Here is a 14,418-nt window from a genome sequence, read left to right on the forward strand (position 1 = left end):
GCGTTGCGCAAACGACTACTGGCAACACCTATGCAGTCATATTCAGCTGGCCTCAGACACCGGAAACATCAGAGGAATGTATGATGGCATGAAGAGAGCTCTTGGGCCAACCATCAAGAAGATCACCCCCCTCAAATCTAAATCGGGGGACATAATCACTGACCAACGCAAACAGATGGACCGCTGGGTTGAGCACTACCTAGAACTGTACTCCAGGGAGAATGCTGTCACTGAGACTGCCCTCAATGCAGCCCAGCCTCTACCAGTCATGGATGAGCTGGACATACAGCCAACCAAATCGGAACTCAGTGATGCCATTGATTCCCTAGCCAGCGGAAAAGCCCCTGGGAAGGACAGCATTACCCCTGAAATAATCAAGAGTGCCAAGCCTGCTATACTCTCAGCACTACATGAACTGCTATGCCTGTGCTGGGACGAGGGAGCAGTACCCCAGGACATGCGCGATGCCAACATCATCACCCTCTATAAAAACAAAGGTGACCGCGGTGACTGCAACAACTACCGTGGAATCTCCCTGCTCAGCATAGTGGGGAAAGTCTTTGCTCGAGTCGCTCTGAACAGGCTCCAGAAGCTGGCCGAGCGCGTCTACCCTGAGGCACAGTGTGGCTTTCGTGCAGAGAGATCGACTATTGACATGCTGTTCTCCCTTCGTCAGATACAGGAGAAATGCCGTGAACAGCAGATGCCCCTCTACATTGCTTTCATTGATCTCACCAAAGCCTTTGACCTCGTCAGCAGACGTGGTCTCTTCAGACTACTAGAAAAGATCGGATGTCCACCAAAGCTACTAAGTATCATCACCTCATTCCATGACAATATGAAAGGCACAATTCAACATGGTGGCTCCTCATCAGAGCCCTTTCCTATCCTGAGTGGTGTGAAACAGGGCTGTGTTCTCGCACCCACACTTTTTGGGATTTTCTTCTCCCTGCTGCTTTCACATGCGTTCAAATCCTCTGAAGAAGGAATTTTCCTCCACACAAGATCAGGGGGCAGGTTGTTCAACCTTGCCCGTCTAAGAGCGAAGTCCAAAGTACGGAAAGTCCTCATCAGAGAACTCCTCTTTGCTGACGATGCTGCTTTAACATCTCACACTGAAGAATGCCTGCAGAGTCTCATCGACAGGTTTGCGTCTGCCTGCAATGAATTTGGCCTAACCATCAGCCTCAAGAAAACGAACATCATGGGGCAGGATGTCAGAAATGCTCCATCCATCAATATTGGCGACCACGCTCTGGAAGTGGTTCAAGAGTTCACCTACCTAGGCTCAACTATCACCAGTAACCTGTCTCTAGATGCAGAAATCAACAAGCGCATGGGTAAGGCTTCCACTGCTATGTCCAGACTGGCCAAGAGAGTGTGGGAAAATGGCGCACTGACACGGAACACAAAAGTCCGAGTGTATCAGGCCTGTGTCCTCAGTACCTTGCTCTACGGCAGCGAGGCCTGGACAACGTATGCCAGCCAAGAGCGACGTCTCAATTCATTCCATCTTCGCTGCCTTCGGAGAATACTTGGCATCAGGTGGCAGGACTATATCTCCAACACAGAAGTCCTTGAAGCGGCCAACACCCCCAGCTTATACACACTACTGAGTCAGCGGCGCTTGAGATGGCTTGGCCATGTGAGCCGCATGGAAGATGGCAGGATCCCCAAAGACACATTGTACAGCGAGCTCGCCACTGGTATCAGACCCACCGGCCGTCCATGTCTCCGTTATAAAGACGTCTGCAAACGCGACATGAAATCGTGTGACATTGATCACAAGTCGTGGGAGTCAGTTGCCAGCATTCGCCAGAGCTGGCGGGCAGCCATAAAGACAGGGCTAAATTGTGGCGAGTCGAAGAGACTTAGTAGTTGGCAGGAAAAAAGACAGAGGCGCAAGGGGAGAGCCAACTGTGCAACAGCCCCAACAAACAAATTTCTCTGCAGCACCTGTGGAAGAGCCTGTCACTCCAGAATTGGCCTTTATAGCCACTCCAGGCGCTGCTTCACAAACCACTGACCACCTCCAGGCGCGTATCCATTGTCTCTCGAGATAAGGAGGCCCAAAAGAAAGAAAGAATAATTGCTTCAACTCCTGTTTACTTAAAGAATTACATGTGCTGCTAAAAATAAGATTTTTAAAATTCTTTATATTTCAAGTTTGTTAAAATGACTGTAATAAACGCAAGAATCCAGTGAAACTCAAAAGACAAAATGCAACCCATATCATTTAAGAGCCAATTCTGTACAATGATGACTTAATTCTATAGCATAGTTGTAGGGATAGGCAATTAAATTACATTCTACAGACAAACTAAATGCATCAAGTTATTTCTCTCCTTCATTTAGGAGATGACTATTCGAGTACTTGTGGTAAACAGTATCTGTTAGCACAATTGAAAGCATTACCAAAACTGTGGCTACATACAAGATGTTTAAATCTGCCTTCTTGGATCAATAGGTTGATTAGTTGTTTGGCATCCTTCCATCTATGAAAGATGATGGACATGCAGCTGCCAATCCATTTAGATGGCGTGTCTTCTCTTGGTGCACCTTTTTTGATGTCTGAAGGCCAATTCTTGAGAAGCAGGTTTTGCCACAAGTGCCGCATGTGAAGCTGCCAATTGATGCTGTGAGTTGTTTTCACTGTTGGCGCCAGTTGCCAAGCTGCTGCAGTCACTGGTTGTCGTCGTAGTGCACGACAGTCCACAGGATGTGTCACCATTTCCCTCCCTCGTCAGCTCGTGACTCCCAGGTGCAATAGTCAACGTTTAGGGCCTTCATGTTACGCTTGCAAGCATCTTTGAAGCGGAGCTTTGGACACCCCACTGGCCATCGAGCCCCAGCTACCTCACCATACAGAAGACCCTTGGGTATGCGACCGTTTTCTATCCTGCAGATGTGTCCGGTGGATCAGTAAGGATACTGGAAAAGGGGTGCTGATGATCAGAATGGGTCAACAAGGGTCATTCTCAGGGAAAGGTGAAGTCACATAACCCTGAATCCAACATCAAACCTGGTACTGCCAACTGAACACAAAGCAAACATACTCTGATTATTGTGGTGATATTCATTGAAGTAGCTTTGTGGATCACCTTGTGCAACTAGACAGGAATGGTGTGTCAAAGGCCAATTAAGTGACTCGTGCTTCAATCAAGTGGGATTTTAACAGACAATGAAGAGCGTATAATGTGACCACAATCTGTAATAGATTTCCATGGGCATTTCCACTAAGTATGGAAGAAACTATTGAATTCTCTGTAGTCTTTCCAACATCAGTTTGGAATTAAGCAATTCCACTCAAAAGTTAAACTTGTAAAAATATTTGTTCTTGGCACGTGGGCGACAAACTGCTCTGTCATGGATATTGTTGAGCATCATTAGTGTTGTGTGGCCACACCCATCCAGGCCAGTGGTGAGTATTCCATCGCATTCCTGACTCAAGCCCTGTAGATGGTGGAGAGGGAGTCGTACTGGTCCAGTTAAGTTTCTGATATGTGATGCCTCCCAGGGTGTTGATGGTGGGCTTCTCGGCAATAGTGGTGTTGAAGATGTTTAAGGGGAGATAACTGGGTGTTTTCATGACCCAGCATGTGATGTGAATAAGAGCTGCTACTAGTCTTCCTAAGCTTGGATTTTATCCAGGGCCTTCTGTATGTTGGCATCAGTTGCTTTATTATTGGAGGAGTTGTGAATGGAGCGAGACACTGTGGAATCATCAGACAGCCCCACTCTGAGAATGTCATTGAACAAGCAGCTGAAGCTCCCAGAGTGATGTCTGGTCTCTAACAATGACAGCCATTTTGCTTTGTATAGTGTATGACTCCAGCCACCGGCGGGTTTTCCTTTAATCTTCAATGACTTCAATTTTGCTAGGGTTCCTTTGTACAATAATTGGTTAAATGCTGCCTTAATGTTGAGGGCAGCTACACCAATCTCATTTCTGGCACGTGGCTCTTGTATCCATAGCTGGATAAAGGCTGTGATGAGGTCTGGTGCAGAGTGGTTCTGGTGTAACCTAAACATTGGTGAACAAGTTATTGATGAGTAGGTGTCACTTGATGGGACTATTGATAACTCCTATTACTGACCTAATGATTGAGAGATTGATAGTGGTTCTTAGTTGGGTTAGATTTGTTCTGTTTTTGTGCATAAGGCATACTTGGGTAGATGCCAGAGTACTGCAAGTTTAATTTTTGTTTTTACTATTCCCCAAACAGTTACAAGTGACCAATTTATATGTAGTGAGGCAAATGGTTCACACATTTCAGCAGGTAGATCCATGATTTTAATCTGTCAGATGCTCACTGAATTCATGGAAATAAAAGTGAAATAGTGTAACAAAATCATTGGTTAAAACGTGGCGCTGGAAAAATCTTTTGAGGAGATATTGTCATTGTAATGCAGGATAGGTTTGGAATTCTTTCAGTCCAGTAGCTGGGATTGCAATCACCTTATTCTGCTCAGAGGTCTGTCTCCCACTTTTGGTGGAATATCTAGAGTTGTGAATTCTTTCCAAATCCACATATTGATCTATCTCTAATGGGCAGAATGTTTTAATTTTAAAAAATGTGGGAACACTGGGATAGTGAACTTGTTCCAGCACAATCCCAGATTGTCCTAAAAAGAAATCCACTTCATTATAAGGCAGAGCCATGCAGTTCAGTGATAAAATAAGCAGTTCAATAACTGAGTACTTTGTTTATCCTGGGGAAGCTGAAGATATTGCAAGACTTCAGCCTTTCTAATCAAAGTGGATGAACTATCAGCCCAACTCCTCAGAAGTGGTCATAAGAATATGAATATGTATATGTATCTGGAAAAGAGACAATAGCAAGCACACTGAGTCTGCCCAGTATAACTGAGGTGTTCACACACACTTTCTGAGTCAACTAAGGGCGCTTTCTGATCTCACTTAACCCTAATAGTGTGGAAGTTAAGAAAAAGGATTGTATGCTAAAACAAAGGAGTGCCAACATTCTATTCCATCCTCAAAAACCCACTTGTCTTCCTATTTCCCCTCTCTGTAGAATCAAACCCAATGTCAACATGGTTGAACAAATTTCAGAGGAGAGCTCCAGGCTAAACACTAAACATATTTAGTCTTTCCCCATTTTTCAGAGCATTTTATTGAATTGTGAAAGCTAATCAGCTTCTGTATATTTTCCTTGGATCTGCTCGGAGTGTGTAGATGTCAGGTGCTGGACAATTATATTTGCGTGTCAAATTAACAGCTTTTGGGCATTGGAAGGGTGGTACATTGAGAGCTTGGTCGCTGCAAACTAGCAAATTGGTAGATAAAAGGTTCCTTTAAATTTGCCTTGACATCTTAATTTTACTACGTTGGGAGGATATAGTTACAATACATTTGATTCCTGCGGTGGTGTGGGGAACCCAAAAGATGGTAATGAATATATGTGTGGGGAAGCAGAGGCTCAAAGAAACATTGTTGATATCACCAAAAACTAGATAAAGGTCAACATGTACAATGACAAAAATGAATAGTTGAGACCTTACACTTTCATATGCTGCAGCAATCATACAGTGGCACTTTTAATGTTTAACATAACCTGGTCCTTGGAGCCTCTCGCTGTCATTCTTGACCCAGCTGCCTGAATTGTTTTAAGACCTGTATGGGCCTGTCAGTTTTTCAGAGCTTCTCCCACCCTTGGGGTAAGCATTTTTCTTCTTCTCGGCAACTGCTTAGCTGAGATTAGGATTTCATAATGGGGGAAATTGCAGGGTAAACCTCAAACTCCTCCCTAAGCTCTCATAGTGCAGAATATCAATACTTTTGTGCTGGGGGCCACACAGTGCAGGATTTTACAATGCAATGGCAGGTCCCAGAAGTAATTTTGAAATGTTACAGACTAAAATAAGCAATTTAAACAAAGAGTGTTAAAAGGTTCCAAGGGTATAGTCTGTTTATATTAATTTGAATTTCTAACTCCACTGGGATAAGAGTAAAGCAATACTTGGCAGACTTTATTTTCTTCTGAAACCAAAGCGCTTTGTTGCGTGATAGCTTCATGCAAGAGACGAATCCTGTGGATCAGCCCTACTTAGACATATAACTCAATCTTTTATTTTTCATATGGCTTTGGCTGCAGTTTGAGGACAAAACAACTGGCATCTATGTTTTAGCTCATAATTTGCTTGTAGTGATAGGGGAATTGCAGACATAACACTACTAATTTTTATTACAAAAAAGGTTGCTTTCATTCAGTTTAACATTTTACTTAAGTAATTAAAAACTTTATACTCCTTTCACTATGGTAAAGTTCTATAAAATACCCTCGTTCACTTACTGCTTAAAATTTCAAGCATTTCTTTTCTCCTCAACTTATTTTTGCCAAAAAGAAATAGTTCTAAGGGAATTTGTGTGCGTATGTATGTTGGCAAAGGGCAATATTTTTGGTCACTGGAGGCATTTTCGTGTTATTATTTGTGCAACTGTCCTGACCCAAGCAACGGATTTTAAGACTTAAATACCCAGTTTACTCTGGAGTAAAATATATTACTCATAATTATATTTTCCTCCCCAAGTATTGCAAGCTCCAGCCAGTTTAAGGAGGTTAGCTGAGTTATGGGAAAATAGCTCTGTCACGGAATCTTTGCTGTGAACGTGAAAAGTATAAAGTGCAGTATTTTGGATAGCCTGATTACATTGTAGAAAAATAGAAGCTATTGTAAGGATAGCTATATTTATTTTATGCATATCAACTAGAACAAATTGAAAGTATTTAATAGTACCTAATTGCAGAAGTATTATATTGAAGGGGAAAACCAAAAGAGGCCATTGCCTCACCTGCATCAATTAATTCAGGCAAGTGCATATCTAGATTTTTAGTTTGAGAAGAACTGTCTTGGAGAACATACACATAATGCATCCAATTTCTGAGACTACACATCACTCAATACAAGTATAGCTGTATGATTTGCGACAATAGGGTTGACCTATCTGTCAAAACATTTTGTCTCTTCAGATCTTATTAAAACCTTTAACTTCTTGGCATTCTTGACACCCTGCACTTGGAGCAAAATTGAGATGATAAGTGATTAATACGGGGAGAGGTTCATAAAATGCATTCAGGATTGTACTTTAGGGTATACACAGTACTGAAGCTTGTATGGGAATGAACTGAGGCAAATAAGTGACCTGAAGGTAGGAGGAAACTAAGAGACAGTGATCATAATTAAGTTTATAGTTACAGAAGAAAGATAAAAACAAAAGGAATAAAGCAAATCTCAGAGGTGACCATTGAGATACAAAGTAAACAATCTTAGAAAATAATAGTGGTACTCAACCTATTCCTGTTGTATTTACATGAAAGATGAAAGAACTAGAGACCAGTAGAGGATGTAGAGCAATTAACAAATATCAATATTAAAAATAAAACAATTAAAAAAGGTTAATTAAACTTAAATGTTGCTAAGTTACTAGGTTTGGATGTTCTATAAACTGAAATACTGAGGGATGTTAGTGATGAAATAGAGGTGCTACCTATAATTTTCTTAAATTCTTTCAAAATAGGGATTGTACCACAGACAGGAGAGTGGAGCATGTTACACCTTTGTTCATTAGAGGACATGAGTGAGCCAAATAACTGTTGACCAGTTAGCCTCATTAGTGGTAACATTAGTGAACACTTGAGAAAGGTATTGGCCAATTGGGTACTGTGAACACTGATTTGTTTGGGGCAAATTACGCTTGAGAATTTAATCAAATTTGAGAATATTGTTAAGCATGTAGCCTAAAGGAATGCAGTAGATGTGGTATATTTAAATTTCCATGAATTTTTCATAACATGCAAAGATTAATATCCTCAGTATTAAAGATAAAGTGGCAGCATGAATAAAGGGATTGTTTGACAGAGGGCAGAGTTGGAACAACTAAATGTTTCTTGGATTGGCAAGATGTAACTAGTGGCATGACTCAAAGATTTGTTGGAAACTTTTATTTCCACATACATAAATGATTGAGAAAGATGAACAGATAATTTCATCAAAATTTGTCAATACCAAGTGAAGGAACATGGAAACTGAGGGGAAGAATGCAAGAGATTGGCAGAGAAAACTCATGAATTCAGGAAGTGAGCAGGTATTTGGCAGTTGTGTTAAGTGGTGTGAATGTATATTTTGGAGGGTGGAGGACAAAAAGGATAGAAATACATTCTAAATGGTAAATTCCTCAAAAGAGCAGAGGAATTGAAAATTTTAGGCATGCAGACAAACAGATCTTTCAAAGTAGGATTGCGGGTTGATATAGTTTAAAAAAATGCAGACGGGATTCTTGGTTTTACGAGTGGGAACATTTAATGCAAAATGCAAGACGTGATGATCAACCTGTAAAACACATTGCTTAGGTCTCAATTTTGTGTGTTGTCTTGCCATTCTGTTTTACAAAAAGTATCAAAGCCATAAAAGGTGCAACATCAATTCACTTGGATGCTGTCAGGAATTGGGCGCACAGTTGTGATGAGAAACGCAAGCAATAAAACCAGCGCACCAACACTAGTATTCGTACTAAGTCAAAGATCATCAACAGCAGTTCCAACATTACTGTGAAGCCATTTATACATTTCAGTGATGCAAAATTTGTGATATATATTTGGAATTAGAACCCGACTTCGAAGAGAAGTGGTGTGAGACTGCATGGAGCAACTGTGTTTGATGCCTTCAGAGTATTACTCTAGAGTGATAACAATTCAAGGTTAAAAAGTGCTCAGGGGACAGACTGCATATGCATAATTTTACACAACACAGAGACTTCTTTTGGCTGTAATATTGTAGTTCCAGTTAGACAGTATAAAAGAGTCTGAGATCAGGAGATGCAGTATAAATAATGCAGCGTCATAGAAGTGTTTAAAATATGAAAGTACTACAAGCATAAAAACCAAGATTAGAATGATTTTGTTTGCAAAATAGTGTTAGAATATGAAATAACTTCTTTTGATCTCCTAGCCCCTTTGAACTACCTGTTCAAATCTCCCCTTGCTGCCTCTCTTTTCTCCCCTCCACCCCCATGTGCAATACTATGGCAGGTTGAGTAGTATTTTTATAGAAATGCATAATTCTTGACAGTTTTTTTGTAAAAAAGAAGTCAAATATCTCTATCTCCAAGTGATTCAGTAATTATAGGGACAGGGAGAAACCTTGGATTTGCCGACGGTGCCACCTGACCCTGAGAAATGCACGACCCGCTACACGCGGCAGTCCAAGAATCTTTGATAACCTGTTGACTTCATAAAATATCCTGCTCTGCACTTGCCTTCATCCTCTGTGGTTAGTTGGTTTAGTTTCAAAGAAAATATTTTTGGATTTGATGACTTGTTCCTTCAAAATAAACACTTTGGGCTTCTGTAAAATGTAGATTTGGACTTCTTGGTCTCTGTTTTGCGACCTTTACTGTCACCAGCATGCTATTTCACATTTGAGTATATAGATTATAATGTACTGAGGTGGAAGATTTAAATAACACCAACAAACTTTTGCTGGAGCAGAAGTGTTAAAATTAACATGTTCATCAGGTTTCAGAGATTACCCACTTGAAAAGCAAGTGCGTATTGCTGAAAACAGAGACATTGGCTGGGAATTCATGTTGGGTGGATGGGAACCGGCCACCGACTGAAAAGTCGGTGGCGAACCCGCTTCCGCCTTGCCTGGGAATCCAACCCGCATTTTATGGGTCCCTAGGCTTTAATTATTCCGAGGCGGGACTTCCACCTGCTTGAGGGAGGAAGTCCTGTCAGCCAATCAGCGGGCTGGCAGCTCTTAGTCCCAGCAACGCCACTGGGAGCAGTGGCCATTGCTGGGACTGCAGCCCAGCTGACCGCAGAGGAAGACAAGGAGCCAGGAGTCCAGGTAAGTTTTGGTTGCCCCGCTGGGGGTAATCGGTCGGGCCCCGGCGAAGCAAGGGTGGTCATTTGGGGGAAAGGGGGGGGGAGTGTTGGGTCTTGGGGAGGGTTGGGATAGCGGGGGCAGCCCTCTATCAGGCACCCTGTGCCTGATAAGCAGGCGCACCCCCCACCCCATCCCCGAGATGATCGGAAGCCGCCTGCTTTTCTCAGGCTCCAGGATGCCCGCTTGCCAAGTGTAAAATACACGTGGAGGCGGGCGAAGGCCCTTAAGTGACCATTAATTGGTCACTTAAGGGCCTTAATTGGCCTGGGGTGGGCAGGCCATTTTTTGCCCCCCCCTCCCCGCCCTACGTAAAGGGGGGCAGAGGTGGGAGCGGGTCAGGAAAGCCTCCTGGAACCTCCCGCTCCATTTTACGCCACACCCCCCACCACCATCCAGCTCGTTGGGGTGGCGTAAAATTCTGTCCATTTTGTCGAAGCTTTTCGTCTTGTGCTCATCAAAACAATTCGCAAGAATACCAATGTAAAGGAAAGTAACAAATTTATACTGTATGAAAAGAGGGTGCTGATTGGTTGGCAAGCGGACTCTGATTGGTAGAGGCATTGCCATGGAGAATGCACCAGTTTATGGTGACTGAAAGGTAACTGCCAAGCTTTGTTTGAAATTTAAACCAGGCAGCTTGACTGATTGGTCAAGACATTGCTCTGAGGAATGAACAATACTCAAGTTCTGTACGACCAAACGACTAGTTGAAAGTGACTTATAGTGGCTTGTATTTTGATATATTACTGGTGTATTATTCCACTGTAAGTTTGTTGGTCAGAGGATTTTTTTGCATTTAAAAGACTTTTGGCTAGAATTTTAAGTGTTGTCAACATTATCTGTAAAGAAATTTGATGAACTAGACCAAAACATACTTTAGTAACAACCATCTATAAATCCCATTTATTCTCTTCTCTTCTCTCTCCCTCACTTTTTGCTTGTTCTTCATGTCTCTCTCCTTTCTCAGTCTCCCTTTCTCTTTGCGATGCATAATTCTTTAATGCTATTTTCTTTGCAGTTGTAGATTGCTGGACTATTTTCTAAGAAGTACATATTTTAAACTCAATATGTGAAAGAGGTATTACTAATTTAACTACACAGATACATAAATTTATTTCACGAAATATTATTTTCTCAGGAACATTTCAATCTCCCTGTTTCCAGTGGAATAAACTGTATGGTTGATGGCACAATCCCAGCCAGCTCAGGACTCTCTAGCTCCAGTGCACTGGTTTGTTGTGCAGGTCTCATCACTACGATTGCCAATCAGAAGGTCCTATCAAAGGTACAATCATCTATATTGTTTTAAATAGCAGAAATGAGTGTCACTGCAAATGTAGCTTTTCAGTGAGCTGATTGGTCAGCAGCTACTGACATTTATATATTGTCTTTAACATAGTAAATATCTGAAGGCACTTCACAGAAAGCCGCAAGCAATAACAGAAGAGTTAATGGAGATGACTGTAAATTTACTCAAAAGGGACTTTTGAAATTGGGGAGAGAAATGTGGAGGGATATAGCCAAAGAGAACTGGAGAGAGTATGGCTTGGATGAAGTTTCTGTCTTTGGCAGAAAGAAGGATGATTGGAGACCAGCATTGGAATATTGAACGATATGGAACGATCGGTTGGGATGAGTTTGTCGAGGGTCTTGGTCCATGGGATTAGAGATAAATGGATTTAAACCATAGGTGCTGGTACCATTTCAGACTGTCTAACCTGATCTACCGTATGAGTATGCACAACATTTTAGACTGAGCCTCTCAGGACATTTCTTTCCCACAGAAGATAAACTATTTTTTGTTTCAAATGGATACCTCTTCCCCTATGGCTCAGTATATACTAAACTCTTCTGCATAACTGGTAGGAGAAATTAGATCGGCTAAGTAATACTGTGTATATCTTCCCCCCCCCAAAAAAAAGTTACAGTAGTAATTGCAATTGACCGCAGTGTGGTTATTTAAAAGGGGACGTCTGCTTGTTTTTCCAAAAGAACGGGAGAAAGAAATAATGTGAAACTAAGAAGAAAAAATAGGTATGGGGTAGATTTTCTTGGTTTTGTGCCTGGATGTACTGGATTACTTGGGTGCTGCAAATAAGGAAAATTTAGTGATGGAGGAGTGGGCATTGGTAATGAAGTTCATACAGTACGCAGGACCAAGAAAGTTCATTCCATGTGGACAAAAAAGAAATAAAATACATATATTTCATATCTTGTCCTCTTTTCGGGGAAATTAGTTAGATTTAGATTTAGAGATACAGCACTGAAACAGGCCCTTCGGCCCACCGAGTCTGTGCCGACCATTAACCACCCATTTATACTAATCCTACACTAATCCCATATTCCTACCATATCCTCACCTGTTCCTATATTCCCCTACCACCTACCTATACTAGGGGCAATTTATAATGGCCAATTTACCTATCAACCTGCAAGTCTTTGGCTTGTGGGAGGAAACCGGAGCACCCGGAGGAAACCCACGCAGACACAGGGAGAACTTGCAAACTCCACACAGGCAGTACCCAGACTTGAACCCGGGTCGCTGGAGCTGTGAGGCTGCGATGCTAACCACTGCGCCACTGTGCTGCCCCAATAATAATAATAATAGTTGTTAATTATTCACCAGTAAAGACCTTATTCTGTTGTATGAAGATGTTCATCTCTATATTGCAGTATCTCTTTGCACAATAGGTATCTGGATTTGCTATAAACTTCAGCCCATTGAAGGAGTTTAAACCAGAAAGCACCTGATCACTGAGTAAACCGCTCCAAACAGTGGAATGTTGTTGCTTTTGAGAAATGTATTAAATACAATGGCTGAATGTTTTTGGCCTGTACTGTCTGTGATTTTCTTTCTTTGTCTAGTGTTTGTTTCTCTCCTTCCTCATTGCTTATACCAATCACTTTACACTACAAAATGTGAGCTTGCTTATTGGATAGCATTCAGGAGGTTGTGGATTCAAACGCCACTCCAGGACTTCAGCTCAAACTCCCAGCTGAATCTTCAGTGCAGTACTGAGGGAATGCTGCATTGTCTTTGAATACAATGTTAAACTGATTTCCTACCTACCTGTTCAGACATCTTCCAATACCCCAGGCAGCATTCTTCGCACAGCTAACACTGCCAAAAATAGATAAACTGGTCATTTATCTCATTGCTGTTTGTGGGATCTTGCTGACTGCAATATGATTGCTACATTGACCTGTGTAAGTGACTGCATTTGGACGGTATGCATTTTCTGCACAAATTACTCCAACTTAATCTCAATAAAAAGACTGTAAAAATCCAACAACAGGATAATGAGTAATGAATAATATTGACAAGTTGACAGTTCATGGTTATTTTGTGGGTTGTGCCGTGCCTTTCGGAAATATTTCGATGGGATTTTCAAATCAATCTGCTGGAATCATGACAGTAATTAAATTAATTCCATGTTTTATTATCCATTTTTATCAATTTCTGCTTAAATGTATCCATCTGATTTTATATATAATATGGTTGTTTTCAATATCAAGAGTGAAAATTGGGAACCAAACACCAGAAGATCAGAATCTGGCTAAGATCAAACATTGGTTTCAAAAAATTTTTCTTACAGTTTGGCTTGAAATGTGAATACAAGAAGAACATTTTGCTATAGCAAATACATTTGAGAGTGAAGTTATTTAATTTTAATTTGCTGATGGTCTTACTCAGAATTTATTTCACTACTTGAAAATTATAGGTTAAGTTTTTCTTGATTATCCAGTTAAAGTATTTTACCTCCCTTTCCATAATAATTGAAGAGCATCTAGAGATAGTCAATTCATGTGCTAAATCTTGTTAAAGCTGTCAAATTTTATAAATGAAATAGTTACTGGGATAAAAGGCACTTTAGTAAAATGCAACAAACAGAAGGGAACATTTTATAAAATAAAACGATCAATATGAAGAGGAGAGCTCAGATTAATATAACTGAGGGATACAGTTGCGATTGTAAATGGTGGGAGCAAAAGCTGATTCCTGTTGCTTATATTGCAAATATTTTAAATGAAAAAAGTAAGTAGTTTAGAAGTTAACTGACTTTGCAGAGGATTTTGTATTTTTTCCTAAAGTTTAAAGCCCTCCCACAAATCTTTCGTGCTCAAAAATTCAATTTTAAAGTATTATATCTATAATCTGTATGTGTACTTCGAGAAAAACTATGTGGAAAAATATGGTAAGAATTATTGAGGCACAACTGTTAAGAGATTCTGGTATGTAGAAAAAAATCTGCAAATATAACAATATAGTTACTGCAGCTTCTGAATGTGTTGAAATCATGTTTGCTTACATCTCCATACCACAAAAATTTGCAACAAGGGATTGATTTTAAAATAATTTTTAATGCCCAATGTCTGCAATTCTGGGGAAAATTGGAAGCTCAAGCGAACATTAGAACATAAGAAATAGGAGCAGGAGTAGGCCATTCGGCCCCTCAAGCCTGCCCCGCCATTCAGTAAGATCATGGCTGATCTGCCCCAAATCTCAAC

The 14,418-nt window shown here is 41.0% G+C and overlaps 1 protein-coding gene across 5 annotated transcripts in view; it reads left to right on the plus strand.

Moving 5' to 3' along the window:
- Nucleotides 1-14,418, plus strand: part of galk2 (galactokinase 2) — a 149,166-nt gene that overhangs the window by 26,772 nt on the left and 107,976 nt on the right. For 4 of the 5 annotated variants that reach the window (XM_068017943.1, XM_068017945.1, XM_068017944.1 and 1 more), the window contains one exon: nucleotides 11,048-11,194. The exons of the other annotated variant lie outside the window; for it this stretch is intronic. In XM_068017943.1, coding sequence (XP_067874044.1) covers nucleotides 11,048-11,194 — 147 coding nt within the window. The remainder of the gene's footprint in view (nucleotides 1-11,047; nucleotides 11,195-14,418) is intronic. 5 annotated transcript variants of the gene reach the window in all.

Source organism: Heterodontus francisci, chromosome 38 (assembly GCF_036365525.1).
Source record: "Heterodontus francisci isolate sHetFra1 chromosome 38, sHetFra1.hap1, whole genome shotgun sequence".
Lineage (NCBI taxonomy): Eukaryota > Metazoa > Chordata > Chondrichthyes > Heterodontiformes > Heterodontidae > Heterodontus > Heterodontus francisci.